This window comes from Medicago sativa, chromosome 4, assembly GCF_051527215.1.
Source record: "Medicago sativa cultivar Bolivia chromosome 4, Bolivia_mono, whole genome shotgun sequence".
Lineage (NCBI taxonomy): Eukaryota > Viridiplantae > Streptophyta > Magnoliopsida > Fabales > Fabaceae > Medicago > Medicago sativa.
The window spans coordinates 88,084,997-88,106,259 of record NC_140752.1 but is presented as its reverse complement, the minus strand read 5'-3'; the positions used below and the strand labels follow the sequence as shown (position 1 = coordinate 88,106,259).

General features: G+C 29.2%; 1 protein-coding gene across 1 annotated transcript; it reads right to left on the bottom strand.

Annotated features, from left to right (window-relative positions):
* Nucleotides 1-3,480: 3,480 nt before the first annotated feature.
* On the bottom strand, nt 3,481-8,533 carry LOC146933339 (uncharacterized). Its single transcript, XM_085705124.1, has 7 exons — nt 8,027-8,533; nt 6,398-6,846; nt 6,186-6,262; nt 5,488-5,524; nt 4,547-4,760; nt 4,050-4,461; nt 3,481-3,800 (listed from the first exon to the last, which is right to left on the bottom strand). The coding sequence occupies exons 2-7, from the start codon at nt 6,795-6,797 to the stop codon at nt 3,657-3,659; spliced, it is 1,284 nt and encodes a 427-aa protein (XP_085561250.1). The 5' UTR covers nt 6,798-6,846; nt 8,027-8,533; the 3' UTR covers nt 3,481-3,656.
* Between the last annotated feature and the right edge of the window lie 12,730 nt (nt 8,534-21,263).

Genomic DNA, 21,263 nt, shown 5'->3' with positions numbered 1-21,263 from the left:
ATTGGTCATCTTACTTATATGTTTCTCAACGTCTACTTTGGCATCCAATAATGTGGAACTTTAATTTACACATGAACATATATCTCTAAAGTGTGAGACTCAATGCGTCTGTAATTTGTTGATAGTCAAATAAGGTTAGTCGAAGGCACACCATGGTTAAAAAAAATGGATTAATGGTGTTTTTGCGGAGGGAAGTTTGTGTTCCCATCTTTCATGAAACGAGAGAAATAAATTTAGCAACAATAAAATTAAATTAGAATATGAAAAGAAATTTGAACATGAAAGAAATGATAAGGGAAAAAAATAGTGTGTGTTTTGTCCATGGAAGTATCGGAAATATAGCGAGTTACTGACAATTTTATGGGTCAGTTAAAAAGTGTTGGAAATTTAAGAGTAAATATTTCACCAAAAAATAGACTCGGTTAAAAAAACGCCACATCTTTATAAAATGTTTAATAATCATGTACTTTTTCAATTCAGCATAACACATTTGTATTTTTCCATCCGCATGTTCGTTCACCCAAAGACCAATTATGGAGGTATTTGATATAATATTGATTGGATAAAAAAATTGTATGAAAGCAAATGACATCCATAAACTTATACTTGATATAAAAAGTTAAACAAATGAAATTCAAAAACTAATTTTTTTTTTTAATGTTTAGAGTTCTGAGGGAGTCTACAATGGGTTGGACCATCACATTTGACTATGAGAAACTCCACAAGTGATATTGACAGCACATCTTCGCGTAAAATCTTAAGACATTAGGTATATTGTTCTTCTCGCTTATACGTTACTCAATGTATATTATTGCACACAAGTTTAACTCACTATAATGTTTAGAGTTCTGAGGGAGTCTACAATGGATTGGACCATCACATTTGACTATGAGAAACTCCACAAGTGAGATTGACATCACATCTTTGCGTAAAATCTTAAGACATTAGGTATATTGTTCTTCTTGCTTATATGTTACTCAATGTATATTATTGCACATAAGTTTAACTCACATATGAAACATAAACATCTCTCCCTTAAGTGTGAGACTATTATGTATGTGATCTGGTGAGATATCACATAAGGTCAGAGACACGACATGGTAAAAAAAAATGGGTTGGCGGCAGTTTCATAGAGGGGTGTTTGTTTCTTTCTTTCATGAGAAGAGATAAAGTAAATTATAAAAGAAAATAAGATTAAAAATGAATTTGAACTTGATATAAATGAAAAGAGAAAAAAAATAAGGAGTGTGCGTTTTATTCGTGAGAGCATAGGAAACATAATGAATTGCTGGTGATTTTATGGATTTGTTCAATATTACTGGGCAATTATGCTACCAAAATATTAGATTTATTGAAAATATGTACATCTATTTAAAATGTCTAACGAATATATATTTTGTCAACTCATCATACATATACATTTTTCCATTGCAAGATCCCATGAAATACCATAAGTGAAGGAATTCGAAATGACAAAGGTTATTTTTTTTTTTTGTGCATGAAAGCTAATCACATTCAAAAACTAAAATTTAAGATGAAAAATTAAACAAATGACACTCAAAAAATAACGAAACAAATCATCACATTAGGCTAGGATCCTACAATGGATTGTATTATCACATTAAGCTAAGATCAATCACAGAAGTGAGATTCACATATCTTCTTTCAAAGTCTTAAGGCATTATGTATATGAGTCATTTCACTTATATGTTTCTCACATCTACTCTTGCATACAATACGGAATTTTAACTCACACTTGAGACATTAACATCTCTCCATTAAGTGTTAGGATCTTTGTGTCTGTAGTCCACCACCAAGAACAACTCTCGCTCCCCCACAACGTCGAACCCGGATGTGATACCATCGTTGGGCTTTCTGTGGGAGCCTACGTTGATGTAGATCAACAATTTGAATAAAGAGAAACCACACAAGTGATAATGATACAACCAAAACTCCATCTAAAATTTTAAGTAACACCTGATACATCACAATATTCCCTCCATCAAATATAACGACGTTCTAGCCCGTGCTTGGCACGGGTGTCCATGCTAGTTGTATATATAATTCTATGTACAATCAGAAGAAGCATACATATAAAATTAATGTAGTATATTATATCCTACTTTATGGAGTATTAAATTAAATGGAGGCTTCCTACTAAACTTTTTTTTTTAAGAAGATAAATTAGTCCAACCAAACTAACACTATAAGGAATCGAACAAATAATTAACACATATTTTTTTAAGAAGATAAACTAACCCACCTAAATTAACACCAAAGATCATCGAACATGAGACTTTGAGAAGGGAATATACTCCATAGTTCCAAGCCAATATATTACCGGGCTAACCCAAGTGGGTTAACCCATATATATTTAATTGCCTTTTTAAGGAATGTTTCATTGCGCAGTTTATTTCCTCAAAATAATTTAGGCAGACATATCCAAACAGATTAAAATTCTTGAAAAAGAAAAAAAAAAAAAAAACTCCACAGCAGCAAATCATGCATTACATGTGTCATCATTGGTATCCTAAAACCAATCAACCTCCGGCACTTGTAGTCCTATTAATTTATTTTGCTCATCCAAGAGAATTAATGGTTTGAAATAGGGCTGGAAATGAGTCGAATCGAACTTGTCTGAGCTCGACTCGACTTGTTAAGAATTGGCTCGGTTCGAACCTCGGTTCGAGTTTGACACAAATTTCTTTTTTAGCTCAAGTTCGGATCGTTTAAAGTTCACGAACAGTTTAGTTCGGCTCATTAGGTTCAATTCGTTTGTTCAAAACACATAACTTTAGATATGGAAATGAGTAAAGCCACTTGAACCACGTAATTCAAAATTCAAAGAATTTAAATTTTTGACACATAAATATATTGGAATTTATACCAATTTTTAACTCATTTTTATCCTATTATTGCTAAGTGTTTGTCTTAGTTTTTAAAGTATTATATATATAATCAATTATCTAATTGTGTAAAATCAATTATATATAAATTTAAAAATATTTTTTAAGTGTTATATATATATATATATATATATATATATATATATAGACGCGCGCACACACACACACAGAGGAGGGATCCATTGACTCCAAGAGTAAGTATAAAAAGTTACTCCAAATCTTAGCCATTGATTTTAATATTAATTGATGGTTGTGATTAATTACTACTAATCCCTATCATAAGGTTGTGTTGCTCCTCATATATATATATATATATATATATATATATATATATATATATATATATATATATATATATAATCACGTCATCACGTAAACCAAACGAATAGAACTACATATAACTCAAGTTGAGCTCAATTAGTTGACGAACTTAATTTTCAACTCAAGTTCGGTTCATTTGGTTCATGAACCAAGTTCGACGAATCAATTATCAAATCGAATTACGAACTCTAATCGAGTTGATTCGGTTCATTGTCAGCCCTAGTTTGAAATATGAAAATTGTAAACAAGCTCATTCTAATCAAATATATGTATTGGCAAGCCAACAATCTGTATTGTAGCAACATGCAATTGTGTAACTTTCTTTTAGTATCAATATACCATATATTCTCTCACAACTTTATGATCGACTAGCTAGGTTGTATTAATTTTCATATTATTATTGACATGGATAAATAAATAAATTAAATTCTAAGAAAGTGAGAGTTTCGTGTCGATTTCTTTGGTTTCTCTCAAACCATCACTCTTGCCATCATTGTTGCCGTTTGTTTGACTTAAACTCAGTTGCAAATCAGGCACCCATTGTTTGTCTTTCAGCAATGTCTCTTGATTCAACTGCATTGAGAAAATATATATATGAAAGGTTAAGAAAGGAAAAAAGAAAGAGTATCTTATTTTCTTCAGCTAAACTATTAAAGAAATTGAAATTAGCAAAAGAAACGTAGAAGGAAAAAACATGAAATTTCTCTCTAAATCTATCACTAAATTTAGTGACAAGAGAATTAGAGAGGAATTTTTTTTCTTTCATCATTGATTTCCGTCACTATACTATTTGTTCCAGTAGCATATAGTTATTAATGTTACCTTAATCCGAAACGGGGGATCAAATTCAATCTTTGAACTATTAAAATAGTTGTGGTCATTATTGATGTTTGATATGTTTTCCCTGCTTCTTGTGTTGTTTCCAAAGCTCACCTCAGCGGGTCTAAGTGATGTTCTATCACAAGTATTATTAGAAAAATTATCATGTAAATTTTTCTTCCAATATGGATGATTGTTCATGATATCTAAGGGAGGCCATCTTTTCTCTTCAAGAAATTGGCTTGGTCTCATAGGAGCAAGTGTGGCAGTGACTGTAGTATCCTTAACTTGAAGCTGCTGGTTCAAAGTTATGGATGATCTTCCTTGTGTATTTATGGCTGTTGATGGCATAACTAATTCATTGCTCATGTAGCTTGGTCTCCAAGATTGATGATTTAAGTACCATTCTTGGTGCCTAAGTAAAAAAAATGTAACTTTAATGCCACTTGAATGGAAAAAAATAAAATAAATAAATAAGAATGTATGCATATATAGTTTACCTTGAATTGATGGGCTTTGAATGTGAATGTGAATGTGATAAGGATGAGGGATGCAGGAGACTGTGGAAATTATAACTGTGCTGGTTGTAATTAGTTTCTAGAACAATTCCACCATTTGCCATCTTGAAATGTTGATGAGGTATCATGGACTGATGGGCTACATGGTGAGAAATGGAACCTAATTCATGGGTTGATCTGTGTGTTGGACTTAGTACTGCAAAGTAAATAAATACGAATAAATGTCAAAATAAACAAAATCGGCTAAAGTAAACTAACCCTAAGCCCTTGTATTGTAATACTTTGATTTTGAACACCCAGTACAAATTTTTAATTAGACCTACTCTTTTATGTAATTACTAAAAAATAATGTTTTTTTTTAAAAGACAGAAGTAAGTATCATTAGAGTTGGGAATCTAAACATAACATTTACTCCATCAATTTTAAAATAGATGACATCATTGACCGTTTTACACATGTGCACATTTTTAATCTTTAATATTTTTAATTATGTAATGAAAAAAAATATAAAATTTGATGTTTTTAAAATGTTGATAGAGACAAATTCACACAACATCTTATATGACACCATTTGTTTTTATATAACAGTGAAAAAAATATGGTCAAAATATATTATATGAATAGTACACATAGCCAAAAGATGTCACTTATTTGAAGAGTGAGAGCAGCGGTTTGAATGATTGTATATTCTCAAAGTATGTAGTAGATTTATAAGACAAAAAAACAGGACCTTCCCCCCAAAATGAAATTGCTGGGAAGGACACCCCCCAAACCTGTTTTGCGGGGAATAAAGAGAAAGAGAAAAAGTATGGTAGTTTTGGACTTTCTTTTTCATGTAGGGCAGATTTAGAATTTTTTTTTCATTATAGGGCAGACAAAAAAAAATTCAAGGCGTGTCTAACAAGATTTAGGGCAATCCTTACCTTGTCCAGCCTCGTCAAGTTTCTTGCTCCGGTACATCTGAAATGAAAATTGCATAGCCATAAAATGATTTATGAAATACATATATCAACACTTAATTTCAAGGAAAAATAAAATCACTACCAAAAAAATACCATCACCACCAAAAAAAAAAATCAAGGAAAAAAAAAAAAGAGCAATTATATTTAAACACTTTTACTTTTTTTACATTCATCCAACACTTCATATTTTTTCTATCTCTTTCTTCATATCACATCCCCAACCAATCTATTGTATTTATTGCATCGCTATCTTTATTTTTTTTTCTCTCTAGTGGTATATTATTCTTTGGTGTCTAAAAATCATTTTTAAAAAAATATCCAATTCCAAGATAAATCATTCGGTATTTTTTTTATTGATTAATTTGGAATGTACAAATTGTTTGAATATATAAATGATTTTTATTTTTTTATAAAACTTATCATAAAGAACATCAAAAATCAAATTAAAAAAACCTACAAACATTATCCCCCGGTGGACACGGATCACCCTGCAGAAAAATTAATTGATCTAATATATGTTTCTCAATTATTCCCCCCTTTTATTTTAATATATTTTACGTGAAACAAAAATATCAGTGGCTATAAGATTGAAGTTGTACAGTTTTGTTTTTTTTCTTTTAAGAAACATATATATCTACCTCAAATTTTGTCTTATATACCTGCAAGTGACTCTTGACATGAGCAATGCTGAGTCCTCTCACATTCATCAGTTGAAGCACCAATTTGGGTGTTGCTCCTGCATGCACCACCAACATTAATAATGAACACAACATAAAGTTTTCAACTTCAACCAAATTAAACAATTTCACAATTATCTAGGGCATAGTTTTTTCTTCTAAAGAATTAAGACAAAAAATATATATATACTTACTCTCTTGGCCTCCAAGCCTTTCAACAGCATGCATAAAAGAGTGATGAAGATCAGGAGTCCACCTAAGCCTAGGCATCTTTGATCTAACATATTGTCTTACACCATTTCTTCTTCTTTCATTTGATCCACTACTTCTTTTTGTTGAACTTGAACTACCTTCATCATCATCCTTTACTAATTTCTCATCATCATCATCATCACCATTCACTAATTCATGATCACATGCCTCATCATTCTCCTCATTGTTAACATCTTGATCACTACGACTAGCTTCTTCATTCAAATCAAAGGATATTGAACACTTATGTGAAGATTCCATTGAAGTGTCCTCAGCATGTTCTTCACTCTTCCCAGTACTCCTCTCATTCTCATGTTTCTCATATCCATCTGACATATTCATTAACAACTACTTGTTCTATATTTGTTGTTTGCAAATTATGTTTTCAAGTCTGAAACAAACAAATAGTAAAATGTACAAAAAGTTGTTAAAATGAACAAGAATTAAAAGTGATGAGAACAGGCTGTAAGATGTCTACAATTACTTAGCTTTAAAACTTTTAAAATATAGGTACTGAAATGCTTGAATGGCATGGTAATAAAGGAACAGTGTGTGTGATTGTAAAAAGTAGAGAGTAACAGTGAGAAATAATTAATGAGAGAGGATGATAATTAATAATAATTAATAAGATTCATATTAGAAGGTAGATAGTAGAGTATAGTACTAGTAGGTTAAAAAAGCTAAGAATTTTAATAAAGAGAAAGAATGCAACCAAACCAACATCTCTACTCTATTCTCTCATCAATTAACCTGTGAATCAAATTTCTGACAGATATATCAAATTCAGATCTACCTATATATTTAAAGAATTTGAACAAAGTACTTTATGTGAATGAATCACCTAATGAATAAGTAGCTGAATAATCAGAAAAGGAGAAAGGAATTAACTGTAAAGGGTGGAGGAAGATATGCAAATTAATGAAACCAGGGTGTTAATAATTAATAAACTTCTGAGTTCTGAGACAGTCAATTTTCTTGCAATTTTATCCATATTCAGGTTTATCATATGATATCCTGTGTAAGATACGTTTATTGGAAAAGAACAAATTAGTGACAGATCAACACATTGGTATCTTCAATCTTATTTATCATCCTTTAATTACTAACTTTATATCAGCAAAAAAATGTACTTTTATATGTACTCTATGTTTTGAAGTGAAAAGTTACATAAGCATACGTATAATAGAGATTCAAAACACTGCAAATCATCATGCACAAAGCAGAAAACACATCTTCCTTTAGAGGGATGTACTTCTGAGGGAAATATTCAATAAAGAAAAATTTTCTTTGGAAAAACAAGTTAGGAGATTGATTAGGAAATCATCAACAAGTTGTAGATAAATTAAAATATATATAAATCTAAAGTTACATAAGATAACAAATATTAGATGGGTTATTTTAATTCTAATCAAAATGAACACAAAAAGAACAGGCTATTCATGATTATGATCAAAATGAACACAAAAGGGATATTGGTGGAACCATGAAGATAGAGATGAGGGGTATATATAAACTATGATTAAGACTTGCTGAAGAAATATAAGCAAAGAAATTTCTTCATAAATACCAACCATTCAAGATGAAGATGTGTCCCTCGATTATTTCTCTTCCAAGGCTATATATATATATTGATCATATACATAAGAGAAGAATTCTTGAGAGATTGATCAACTGAATTATTCTCTGATGATGCTGTTGATCTTTTGAGTGGAAGGAAATGTAAACTTGATAGGTAGTTTTGGTTTGGAGTGTGTTATTGGTATATCATATATCACTTGATCAGAAGAAGAAGAAGAAGAAGAAAATTAGAGTCATCATAAGTTTAATAAGATATTATAATAGGGAGACTTTTAAGGTTCAAAAATGAAAAAAGAATGAATAATATTCGGACAGGCTATACTAGTAGTTGTGTTTAAATTGTAATAAACCTACATAATGGATACAGATATGTTACTGTCCCCTTTTTTGTACTGTTGCAAATCATGTGACAACTCCTCCTACCCTCTTCCTCCCTAATTGACAGTTGTAAAAATCTACCTTTCTCTGTCTCTCATGCTTTCTTGCTCGTGATTAACTTTATTACAATATATTTGACCTCTCATATATATATGCAAATTTTTTCTTTAATGTGTTGTGATAATAGGTTTTGTTTAGTTTGCATAATAATATGATAATATTATTGTTTGTTTTTACAAATGATAATATATAGGAAAGTGCACTATTTCGATGTACAGTAATGTGATAGATATGATAAGTTGATGGATAGAAATTTTAGAATTATCTAATGTGGACTTCTAAAAAAATGATACGTTTTAAGGTGGTTGCTTATTGTTTTAATAAAATACTACAATTCTTTCTTATTTTTTTACTAAAAGTAGTATGGATCACCTTTAAATCCTTTCAAAGGTTTGTATTAGACAAACCCTCATATTAGAGTGTTAAAATATTTTTGTTCTATTTTCTTATTTTTTGGATGGCAAAATATTATTAGACAATGATAATGAAAAGAAGTACAAACAATACTACATGTATACTAGTGAAATCTAGTATACAAGTGTAGTAGATTTCAATAAACACGTAAAATTATAGATATCATACAATATTTACAAATTTACAAACCACTTATAGAATAGACACGGAGCGCCTAAGTGGTAACGTAAACATAGAGATCAATGTGCTACTTTTGTTCATTCCATTATTATTATTATTTTCACAGTGTTGATTAATTAGATGTTTTATAATTATATATGTCAATTGGAGTATAGTGTTTCTTGTACTTCCTTTTAAATTATTATTATTGTATTTAAAAAATATAATCCCTATTTCATTTTATATTTCAAAAAGAATGTGACATATAATTTATAATAATAAATAAATGAGGCATAAGAATATGATCAATGTTCATTGAAATTCACCATGCTAATAACTCTATAATCTTAGCATATAATATATATACATGCACGTATGTAATGGGACCCGTTTCTTCGTCAAACTTTTCAATTTGTTCCCACCTAAACTAAGACTTTGTTCTCATTTCCATACCACTGTTTTTCTGTCACTATGTGGAATTTCTCGATTGCTACTTTGTTATATTATTTTCTTCTTCAAATGCCATATGCTTCCACAGCCTTCTTTGCTATGTACATCTAACCATGACGTCTGATTTTTGGTATGCTTTGTGTGTAGAATAATATTAGCGATTAGAACAACCTTAATATAATGAAGTAATGTGAGGTTTTATAAAGTCAATTTTGGTGGGAAATGTGTATAATTATTAATAAGACCATGCATAGTAGTTTAGTTTTTGAAGGCACTTTCAATAGTAATTATTTTATTTACTTGAGGGACTTTCGATAATAATATGACTGATGGGAAATTTGTACTTCACGATTAATATTGCTTATTTGACAAATTGTATTTTACTTTCTTAATTGTATGCATATGCTATATGATTGGAATCTCGCTTGACTCAATTTCTATAGACTTTCAATCGTGTTTGGAAGTAAAAGAAAAGAATCATTATATGATTAAATAAGTAATACTAAACCTAGCAATTGCTAGATCACTGATCCATTAAGTAAAGATTCCACTTTTTGAACACCTACATAATTCCAAAGCATTGTATTATTATTATAATAAAAATTAAAAAATTATTACTAAACCTAGCAATAGATCATTGATCCATTAACTAAGATTTCATCACTTTTTGACCTAAATATATAAGTTTATTTCTATAAAGAGAATGGATGTGGGAAGGAGAGGATTTGTTAGCAAAACATTTGACAAATTGAAGCTTTCTTCTAAAGGAAATCTATAAGAGAGAAGAGGGAGTTGAAATTTATATCAACTTTATTGACTTCTGATGCACCAAACTCTTTTAATTTGTTGAATACCGCAACCATATGGTATGTGGCTAAAATTACCGAGTGATGTCTTTGTCAGTCCCCATTATATGTGTACTATATTATTATTAATATTAACATCAACGTTTCCCTACTCAAGGTTTTTTGTTGAATGTTGAACAACTGCTCAAATTTTGAGATGATCACAAATTCACAATTGTTGATAAGTTCCATGTTGGATAAGATCTAAAATTTTAATATGGTATTATAGCCTTTCTAATTAAAATTTGTTGGATATTTTAGCTACTCGAATCACACTCTAGATGTTCAATATTGGATAGCACTTGTGTACCATTAAGGTACCAATGTTATATAACATTGGCCAATAAGGAGTGTGCCACATACTAATGTTAGACATGATGAGATTGGTTTAGCTATATATCCTCTTATGAGAAATTAATAATATAAGCTTTGTAGTTTCAATTAATCTAGCTAACTTACTATTATAGATCATGTGCTCCATGTGAATAGCCACAATATATTATTAATTAATTATTATGCTTCAAAGTTCAATATGCAGAAGAACCGGGAGAGAGACAAGTTTGAAAATGGGGAATGTGGCACTGTCTGGGACTATTAGAGACCAAACAAGGAAAACATGCCTCTCCCATAATATGTGCTGATCATGTTCATATGAATACAAATTTTGATCAGAGTGTAAGTGTGTGTGTATGTGATGACAGATATTCGAAGAGTATTAAAGTATAGAATTGGCAGAGAAAAAAATAACGTACCAAAAAAATGAAAATGGGGAGAGCCTATCAATGGATATTAAGAATTGTGAAAACATTTGGTTGATTTTGTCCTTATATATGCATTAGAGTTGACATTTTACAATAAACTATAATGCATACGAATCTTTCAAAGAATTAGGCGTATTTTTTATTATTTCATGGATGAGGACACCCAACCTATATGACATTATATATACTGATTTGCAAAAACGATCTACACCTATAAAATACTACAAAATTCAGCATTATTTGATTGACCCATAAAGGAGAATCATGTCTCATAATAAGACCTGCACAAAAGTGTTTTATATCAATATTGCATTGCAGGGTATTATATATATCCCTTTCGCTATTATTTTTTTTTTATAAACAATGAGTGCTTATGTTGTGAAAGAAATCAAATTTTCAATTAATTGTAGTGCTTATATTCATACTAAGAATTTTAGTATATTATTGAGTGAGTGAATCCTTAAGAACCATTAACCTTATTATACTAACATTTTAGTTTAATTTATTCATCTCTTTCTTTGGTCTAAATTACTTAGGATTCTTAATCTTTGGACTTACTTCGGATGTTGCGTTGGTGTGCTTTGACTGAGAACTGATCATTGACCGATGAACGAATGTACCAAATGAATAAGCATCATCATTATTATTATTCTAAAAATAAACATTATTATTATATTGTTATTATTATTAGGAGAATGTTAACGAGTGCCCTAAACTTTGTCAAAAAAAAAAACCAGTGCGCCAAAGACATTGGTTAAGCATGTAAAACAAATAAATTTTCTTAAAAAAGTTGTGTAATCATTAATTTATCAAAAGTAATATATTATATTTCTAAGACAAAATTTATATTTGTAGATATTTTTAACCAATGTCATGAAGACATTGGTTAGCAAGACCCTTATTATTATTATTATTATTACTAGCGGAAAGACGGGCACTATCGTGCCCATCTGTCCGCTCTTTCTGCTGCGCTAACGCATGTGATTATTTTATTATGTTTGTTTGTATAATTTTGATTAAAATTTTTAAATTTTAAAATATTAATGAAAAATATTGATATATTGATTTATAAAAAAAATATTGTCAAGGCATATAAAAATTATTTATGAACTCGACATATTTTAGTTTGCCTGCATATAAAATAAAGATAAAATAATGATCTTTTATTGTTTATTTTAATTGTAATTAGTAACATCATAACATAAATGTATAAATGACATGATATGTAAAAGAAACATTGTTATGATTGCGATAAAAGAATATCTTTAAAACCTACATTTTTTGTAAAGTCTCCATCTTCTCCTTCTATTTTCCCTTCTTTAATGAGAACTTTTGTTGAATTTTGAGAAACTCCTCTTAATAAAGCTACATATAATTGACCATGGCTAAAAACATGTCGTGGAAGATAGATTTCGACATTGGGAATGGTCTGCCCTTGTGACTTATTTATGGTAATAGCAAAACTTAGTCTAACAGGAAACTGTTTTCTACTAAGCACAAAGGGAAGTTCTGAACTCGCATTTGTTTTTGATTTAATTCTGGGCAAGAATGCTCTTTTTCCAGCATTGCTTCCTGTTAGGATTTCCATATCCAACATATTCTTAAATAAACCACGACATAACAATCGTGTCCCATTACACAGCCCATATCTAGGGTCTATGTTTCGCAACAACATCAAAGGTTCACTTTTTTTACCTTTAAAATATGTGGTGGGATACTTCCTTGAGCAATTGAGTTTAAGAATTCATGTTGATATAAGTTATGAGTATCCCCTTCAACATCGTCAAATGACAACAAATTATGTTCTTCTCAAGGAAACTGGTTGATAATTAAAATCCAATTTTTAACATTATTTTTTGCTCAAGTTTGTTACAAATCTTTTTTTAGAGGATTTAAAGTCCAATCTTTAACATTATATTTTGCTCACGTTGGTTACTAATCTTTTTTTAGAGGATTTAAAATCCAATTTTAACATTATTTTTTGCTCACGTTTGTTACTAATCTTTTTTTAGAGTATTTAAAGTCCAATCTTTAACATTATTTTTTGCTCACGTTTGTTCCTAATCTTTTTTTTAGAGGATTTAAAGTCCAATCTTTGACATTATTTTTTGCTCACGTTTGTTACTAATCTTTTTTTTAAAGGATTTATAGTCTATTCTTTAACAATATTTTTTGTTCACGTTTGTTACTAATATTTTTTTAGAGGCTTTAAAGTCCAATCTTTAACAATATTTTTTGCTCACGTTTGTTACTAATCTTTTTTTAGAGGATTTAAAGTTCAATCTTTAACATTATTTTTAGCTCACGTTTGTTACTAATATTTTTTTAGAGGATTTAAAGTCCAATCTTTACCATTATTTTTAGCTCACGTTTGTTACAATTGATCAAAGGTTAAGGAAGAGTAATTTATATTAATAAAATAATATGGAAATATTGTTCTTTGTGGAAGGGATATGAAAATACTTGGCAATCTTTGTCGGTTGTATTGAGGGGAACAACACAGATGTACAACATAAAAGCGGCTGATAAAAAAGTAACATGAGTTTTTGTTTTGTGCTAGTTTTTTGTGAGTTGATCTTTGGTTAACGAAGGTAAAAGAGGGTCAACGGATGTATCCACGTGTTATATTATAATTGGATATTTGTATTTAAAAGGATTACTAATCCACGTGTTATTTTATAATTGGCTATTTGTATTTAAAATTAAGGGTATTTTTGGAAAAAAAAAGTCCAACCCAAAAGTATGCTGAAAGGGGTAGTTTTCTTTATATATAGTATAGATTATTATTATTATTATTATTATTATTATTATTATTATTATTATTATTATTATTATTATTATTATTATTATTATTATTATTATTATTATTATTACTACTAGCGGAAAGACGGGCACTATCGTGCCCGTCTGTCCGCTCTTTCTACTGCGCTAACATATGTGATTATTTTATTATGTTTGTTTGTGTAATTTTGATTGAATTTTTTAAATTTTTAAAAATTAACGGAAATTATTGATATATTGATTTATAAACAAAATATTGTCAAGTTATATAACAATTATTTATGAACTCAACATATTTTAGTTTGTCTGCATATAAAATAAAGAAAAAATAATGATCTTTTATTGTTTATTCTAATAGTAATTAGTAACATCATAACATAAATGTATAAATGACATTTTATTTAAAAGAAACATTGTTATGATTGCGATAAAAGAATATATTTAAAAACTACATTTTTCATAAAGTCTCCATCTTCTCCTTCTATTTTCCCTTCATTAATGAGAACTTTTGTTGAATTTTGAGAAACTCCTCTCGATAAAGCTACATATAATTGACCATGATTGAAAACATGTCGTGCAAGATAGATTCCGACATTGGGAATGGTCTGCCCTTTAAGATTAATTTTTGCTCACATTTGTTACTAATATTTTTTTAGAGGATTTAAAGTCCAATCTTCAACAATATTTTTTGCTTGCGTCTATTACTAATCTTTTTTTAGAGGATTTAAAGTCCAATCTTTAACAATATTTTTTGCTCACGTTTGTTACTAATTTTTTTTAGAGGATTTAAATTCCAATATTTAACATTATTTTTTGTTCACGTTTTTTACTAATCTTTTTTTAGAGGATTTAAAGTCCAATCTTTTCCATTATTTTTTACTCATGTTTGTTACAATTGATCAAAGATTAAGGATGAGTAATTTATATCAATAAAATAATATGGAATACTTTCTTGGTTAACAGAGGTAAAAGAGGGTTAACGGTGACGATTAGTGATATTGATTACTAATCCACGTATTATTTTATAATTGGATATTTGTATTTAAAATTAAGTGTATTTTTGGGAAGAAAAGTCCAACCCAAAGGTGTGCTTATAGATAAAAAAAAAAAGCACACTATCGTAGTTTGTATAAGCAAATTATAAATCAGCAAAATCAAATAATTCTTAAAATTAATTGTAAATAATTTGAATCATAATCACTTATAAACCAGCAAAGTCAAATAATCCATAAAATTAATAAACTTTGATTAGTTGTAACATGAAAGAAAAATAAAACTTACAGGTTAATTCTGAATTCTGATGCAGAGGGCGGAGAGAGGTTGAGAAAAACTAAACATTGCGGGAACGAACTATGAACTGTGAGAACCCTACTATTAATATTTTTAATATAGTGCTAACAAATCTTTTTCTAAAAGACTTTGAATCATAATATTTTGCTCACGTTTATTACTAATATTTTTATCAGAGGATTTGAAGTCCAATTTTTAACATTATTTTTTTCTCATGTTTGTTACTAATCTTTGTTTTTTTTTTTTGCTCACGTTTGTTACTAATCTTTTATTAGAGGATTTAAAGTCTAATATTTAACATTATTTTTTGCTCATGTTTGTTACTAATATTTTTTTTAGAGGATTTAAAGTCCAATCTTTAACAATATTTTTTGCTCACGTTTGTTACTAATCTTTTTTTAGAGGATTTATAGTTCATTTAATATAGTGCTAACAAATCTTTTTCTAAAAGATTTTGAATCATAATATTTTGCTCATGTATGTTACTAATATTTTTATCAGAGGATTTAAAGTCCAATTTTTAACATTATTTTTTGCTTAGTTTGTTACTAATCTTTTTTTTTTGCTCACGTTTGTTACTAATCTTTTATTAGAGGATTTAAAGTTTAATCTTTAACATTATTTTTTGCTCATGTTTGTTACTAATCTTTTTTTTTAGAGGATTTAAAGTCCAATCTTTAACAATATTTTTTGCTCAAGTTTGTTACAATTTTTTTTAGAGGATTTATAGTCCAATCCTCATCGGCTGTTATTTTTGTTTAAAAAAAAATTAAAAAAACTCATAGATTCGTGAGAAATAAAGCAAAAAAAACATAAACTTTGGATTATTTTTTTTCATAAGTGATTATTGTTCAACTTTGATTTTCTCAAATTCTGATTCATTCATTCTTCTAACAAAAAAAAGTAAAAACAATGCTTGAATTGTAATGTTGGCGGAAAGTAAATTGCTCGAAGGATAAAACAGAAAGATATTCAATTCATGATGTGGACCTTAAAGATATTCCATTCAATAGTGTTTCAGAAGTATTAATCAAGTTCGTAAGCCTTGGAACTTTCTAATTTTTTAGAGGTGATGAGATGTGATCAGAGGGTACTATGATGAATTCTGGATCGATTTGAATTCATGAGAAGAGACATAAAGAATGCAAATATAATTTTTAAACTTTTTGTGAGTTTGATCTGTTGTTAACGGTGGTAAAAGAAAGTTAACGGTGACGATTGGTGACATTGATTATTAATCCAGGTGTTATTTTATAATTGGCTATTTGTATTTAAAATTAAGGGTATTTTTGGAAAGAAAATTCCAACCCAAAAGTGTGCTGAAAGGGGTAGTTTTCTTTATATATAGTATAGATTATTATTATTATTATTATTATTATTATTATTATTATTATTATTATTATTATTATTATTATTATTATTATTATTATTATTATTATTATTATTATTATTATTATTATTATTATTATTATGGATTTAACTTATGCATGAACCAAAAAAAATTAAACTTATATGCATTGTCAATTAATCTTAGTCATGAATCATTAAAAATATATTACTTTACCATAATTATTACATGTTTCGAACTTGGTCAATGCTCATTTCCTCAAGTGTTTGAGTCATCTCATGTCTCTAGCTAAGCATATAGACTATATCTCAAGGACTTCCCCTATATGCATATAAGACCATTTACAATGGTCTGTTGAATGAAGCATTAAACAGAAAATTGCACTCCAATGGTATGTTTAACAAGTGATGAAAACTGAGCTGGAGGAAAGAGAGGTTTAACCGGTTCAACACAATTGAAAGGGAAGGAAATGCCACGCGTCGCGTTTTGATTCGCCCGAAAATGGCGGGTGTATTACACTTCCCGACAGCGCACGTGAAGAGCAGAGCCCGGAGAGAGAAAGCAAAAAATATGTACAGTATGAACGCGTGTTGGCTTTTCATTGAACGCCCGGTTTTTAATTTTTTTAATAATTGTACATCAATTATTTCATTGAAAAATAATTTTAAAAAATAAATAAATATATCAAAATTCATGATTTTTTTTCCTCTATAAATAGAGACTTGGTTCATTTCATTTGGACACAGAAAAAAATACCAAGTTTTTCACTATCTTCTTTTTATTATATCTTTTTATTAACAAACTAAGTGAAGTTTTAATCTTCTTTTCAGTGAAATGAATCCCAATAAATTTTGTTTTTAAAAAAAAATTGTTAAGTTTTTCTTTATTTTAATTTAATTATAATCGATAATTGTAATTTTATGTAATTATAAAAACAAAAATATAAAATTAAATAAGAATAAGAAATAAAAAGTGGTGGGGTAGAGTGTTGAATGAAAAAAACCATTGGAGAGGTTAAAGTTGAATGAGTGTTGAATTAAGAGAGAGAAGATGATGTGGAGTGTTGGGAATTGAAAAAGTGGGTGTTGAAGGGTGTTTAATGTTGGTGGCCATTGTAAATGGTCTAAGCAGGGCCGCCAAATGGATTATTTTTTTCGAATCCCATATCAACTTGTTCTAATCTGCTCATAAGTGTCCCTTGAGATGGTTGTCCAAAATAGAGTTTAAGGGACCCCAAAACCCTCATAATCAGCCACACTTTTCTACCATAAAAACATCAGATATATGAAGCATTTTTATATGATCATCATAGTACTTGCTGGTACATCATCTTCCTCTAATGAGATGAAGGAGTTGTTGTCCAAGTCCGCCCAACTCATCACTCACCGCTTACTCTCATGGTAAAAAATCTCCGGTTTGATCGAGTTATTAGTAAAATCCTATGTACGCTTGATTGTAAGTTTGAGTGTTAAAACGGAGAATTAATCACTTTAGTCCCTGAATGGGAAATGAGTAGTCACTTTAGTCCCTGAATGCAGAGAAATTGCAAAACAGTCCCTGAATGTAGACTTTGTTAGTCAATTTCAGGGACTAAAGTGACTAACAGAGTCTACGTTCAGGGACTAAATTGACTAACGAAGTCTGCATTCAGGGACTAAATTGACTAACAGAGTCTACATTCAAGGACTATTTTGTAATTTATCTGAATTCAGGGACTAAAGTGACGACTTATTTCATATTCAGGAACTAAAGTGACTAATTCCCCGTATCAAAATCCTACCTACACTTTATCAAAACAAAATAAAACTTTATTAGTATTTGCTTATAAAAAAATATATATATTATTGTCGTAAGTATCAAAATAAAACTTTATAAGTATCGCTTAAAAAAAATTTGTCATAAGAAAAGAAGACATATTCCAGTCAAGTTTACACTAACAATCCTATAAGAATCCAACATTTTACTCTTACTTTAAATTATTACACTTTTACAAAATAGACTTGCGTACCAACATCATGTGTTTTTATTGGATGTTGATGCACTGGTACAACTGTTTTACACTAACATGCATCTCTAGTAAAACTTTATTATTATTATTAGAGTAAAATACACTCCCCTCCCCTCAAATATATGAGTATTACACTCCCCTCCCCTCTTGTTGTAAAACACACACTCCCCTCCCTTAATAGTAATTCACATTTCCACCAATTTTTAAACGATTTGTTAACTTTTTAATCATTTATGTTACACAATATTTTCTTTTACCAAAATAACCCTTAATTTCTCCAAACATGTTACTTCACCTCTTCCATTGCAATCAAGGATTGTTACCACTATTGCCTACTTTCTTATGGGGTGTGTCTTACTTCAGGTTCAGTTTGTGCGCTTTATCTTATTGGATCTATTTCAAAACATGGATGTCTGACTAGCGATTGATCAAAATTGGTTGAGAGGGGTTGTGTGGGTAATTTTGGCTTTGACGTTGTTACTTCTATTTTTAAAATTATATAATTGCTACTACAATGTCGTGGTAATATATTCTATTTTAGCCTCTTCAAAAAAAAAAAAATAATTGCTACTAGAAAAATTAGGAAAATATCCAAATATTACATATTGTTTGAAGAAATTCTTAGCGATGGAGGTTTTGTTTTAATTGTCTGTAAATTAACATGGCAATTGCTTGTTTCAGAAATCAACTGTTGTTCATGGATGTTATTACAAGCAAAAGCAAAGGAAACACTCCGTAAAGAATTGATAGGGGTATTTTGGTGATAAAAAATAAAATTTAACGGGTGTTGATTGAAGTTAACGGAAAATGCACAAATGGATCAAGTTGTAGTGCATTTAATTTATTAAGGGATGAGAGTGTGTGTTTTGTAACAAGAGGGGAGGGGAGTGTGATATTGATATCTTTGAGGGGAAGCAGATTTCCTGCTGTAACAGCAGGATGCTGTAAGGCGTGTGAACCGTCCGATCATAAATAAGTGGTTGAGATCAAACTGTGTGAAAACTAGCAGAACAAATCTGAGCCGTTGGATCAATGTTTTATGGCTGAGATTTACCACAGCGTGAAACTGCGTGTTGCAGTTACAGCAGGGAATCCGAGTCCATCTTTGGGGGGAGGGGTGTGTATTTTACTCTTATTATTATTATTATTATTATTATTATTATTATTATTATTATTATTATTATTATTATTATTATTATTATTATTATTATTATTATTATTATTATTATTATTATTATTATTATTATTATTACTGCCGTAGATAAATGAAATGACAATAATGGAAACTTACACGCGCCCAAGTGAAAGAATGGGATTCGAACTTCAATCACGACATCCGACATAACAATTTTAGTATTTTTTGTCAATTGAGCTAGAATTTGTGGATTATTATTATTATTATTATTATTATTATTATTATTATTATTATTATTATTATTATTATTATTATTATTATTATTATTATATAGTACCAATTATACTTTTACATATTTTACAACGGAAACTGATCAAATTTGTGAACCGTGTGAATGCTGAAAGGCACATACTTTTCCCATTTGATGAGTTTCTCGCGCATCATGTTCGGATCCTAAAATACAAAATATTTGACATGTTTTGGATGGTTTCATGTTTTTTTTGTTTGGATTCTGTAATTTGAACAACATAAGGCGCACAATAAATCAAATAGGGTGGAAAAAGTAAGTTTCATGTTGAAAAAACATTTGTTTCAACTTTCGTGGGAAAAGCCCGCAACAGAAACAAGGAAAAGCCCAAGAAAGAAAAAGGCCAGCCCAATAAGGTAGTGAATCTCAAGAGGATTTCTTCTCTTCTCCCAGCAAGTTTCGCTCGCGCCCAGCTGAAATACCCAAACTACCCCTATGTTAGTTAACTAACGCTGTAACGCAGAAGTAAAAATGTGCGCAATTTAAGTTACGCTACGTGACTTAAGTCACGCAGAGTGACTTAACTCACTTTATTTAATTTATTTACTATATTCAAATTATTTTATTTACTTTATTCTGATTTTTTTTTACTTTATTCTAATTTATTTATTTTCTAATTTAATTGTTCACTTTATTCTAATTTATTTATTTTCTAAATTATTTGTTCACTCTATTCTAATTTATTTACTTTATTAAAATTAATTTATTTACGTATTTACTTTATTCTAATTTATTTATGAACTTCAAATAAATATTGATTCGAACTTATTCATTAAATAAATACAAATATAAATAAAAGGAAATGAACTAAATTAATATTTATTCATTAAACACAAAATTAGAAAATAAAAGCAAATATAAATAAAAAGGAATGAGCAAAATTGAGGCATATAACAACATCTCATTTTATTAATAGAATTCATACAATAATTGATACAATAATTTATTCGAATTCACTAAATCTACTTATTTTCTTTTTACCCTTTTGGGGTATAAAGTGACCAGCCTTCTTGGGGTAAAATAGTGACCAACATTCTTGGGGAAAATACATCATGAACTCTTGGGCTAAATTTAAATCTGGTTTTTTTTTTTATACTCCAAGAAGATTCTTTTTACCCACAGTAAAAAGTTTCTGGGGTAAAAAAAAGCAAATTTAAACTTATCCCAAAGGTTGATCACTTCTCCAAGTCGGTTACTCACTATTTTGCCCCGAAGAAGTCTGATCACTTTTGCCCCCAAAGAGACTATTGAAAAAAAAGAAAAAAAAAAGAACTAGAGGGAGAGAGTGAGGAGG

Coding starts and splice junctions, on each gene's coding strand:
- LOC146933339 (XM_085705124.1), bottom strand. CDS start 6,797: ATGAATATGTCAGATGGATATGAGAAACATGAGAATGAGAGGAGTACT. Junction 5,525..6,185: donor ATGTCAAGAGTCACTTGCAG/GTATATAAGACA, acceptor TTTTCATTTCAG/ATGTACCGGAGCAAGAAACT. Junction 3,801..4,049: donor ATCCCCCGTTTCGGATTAAG/GTAACATTAATA, acceptor TTCTCAATGCAG/TTGAATCAAGAGACATTGCT.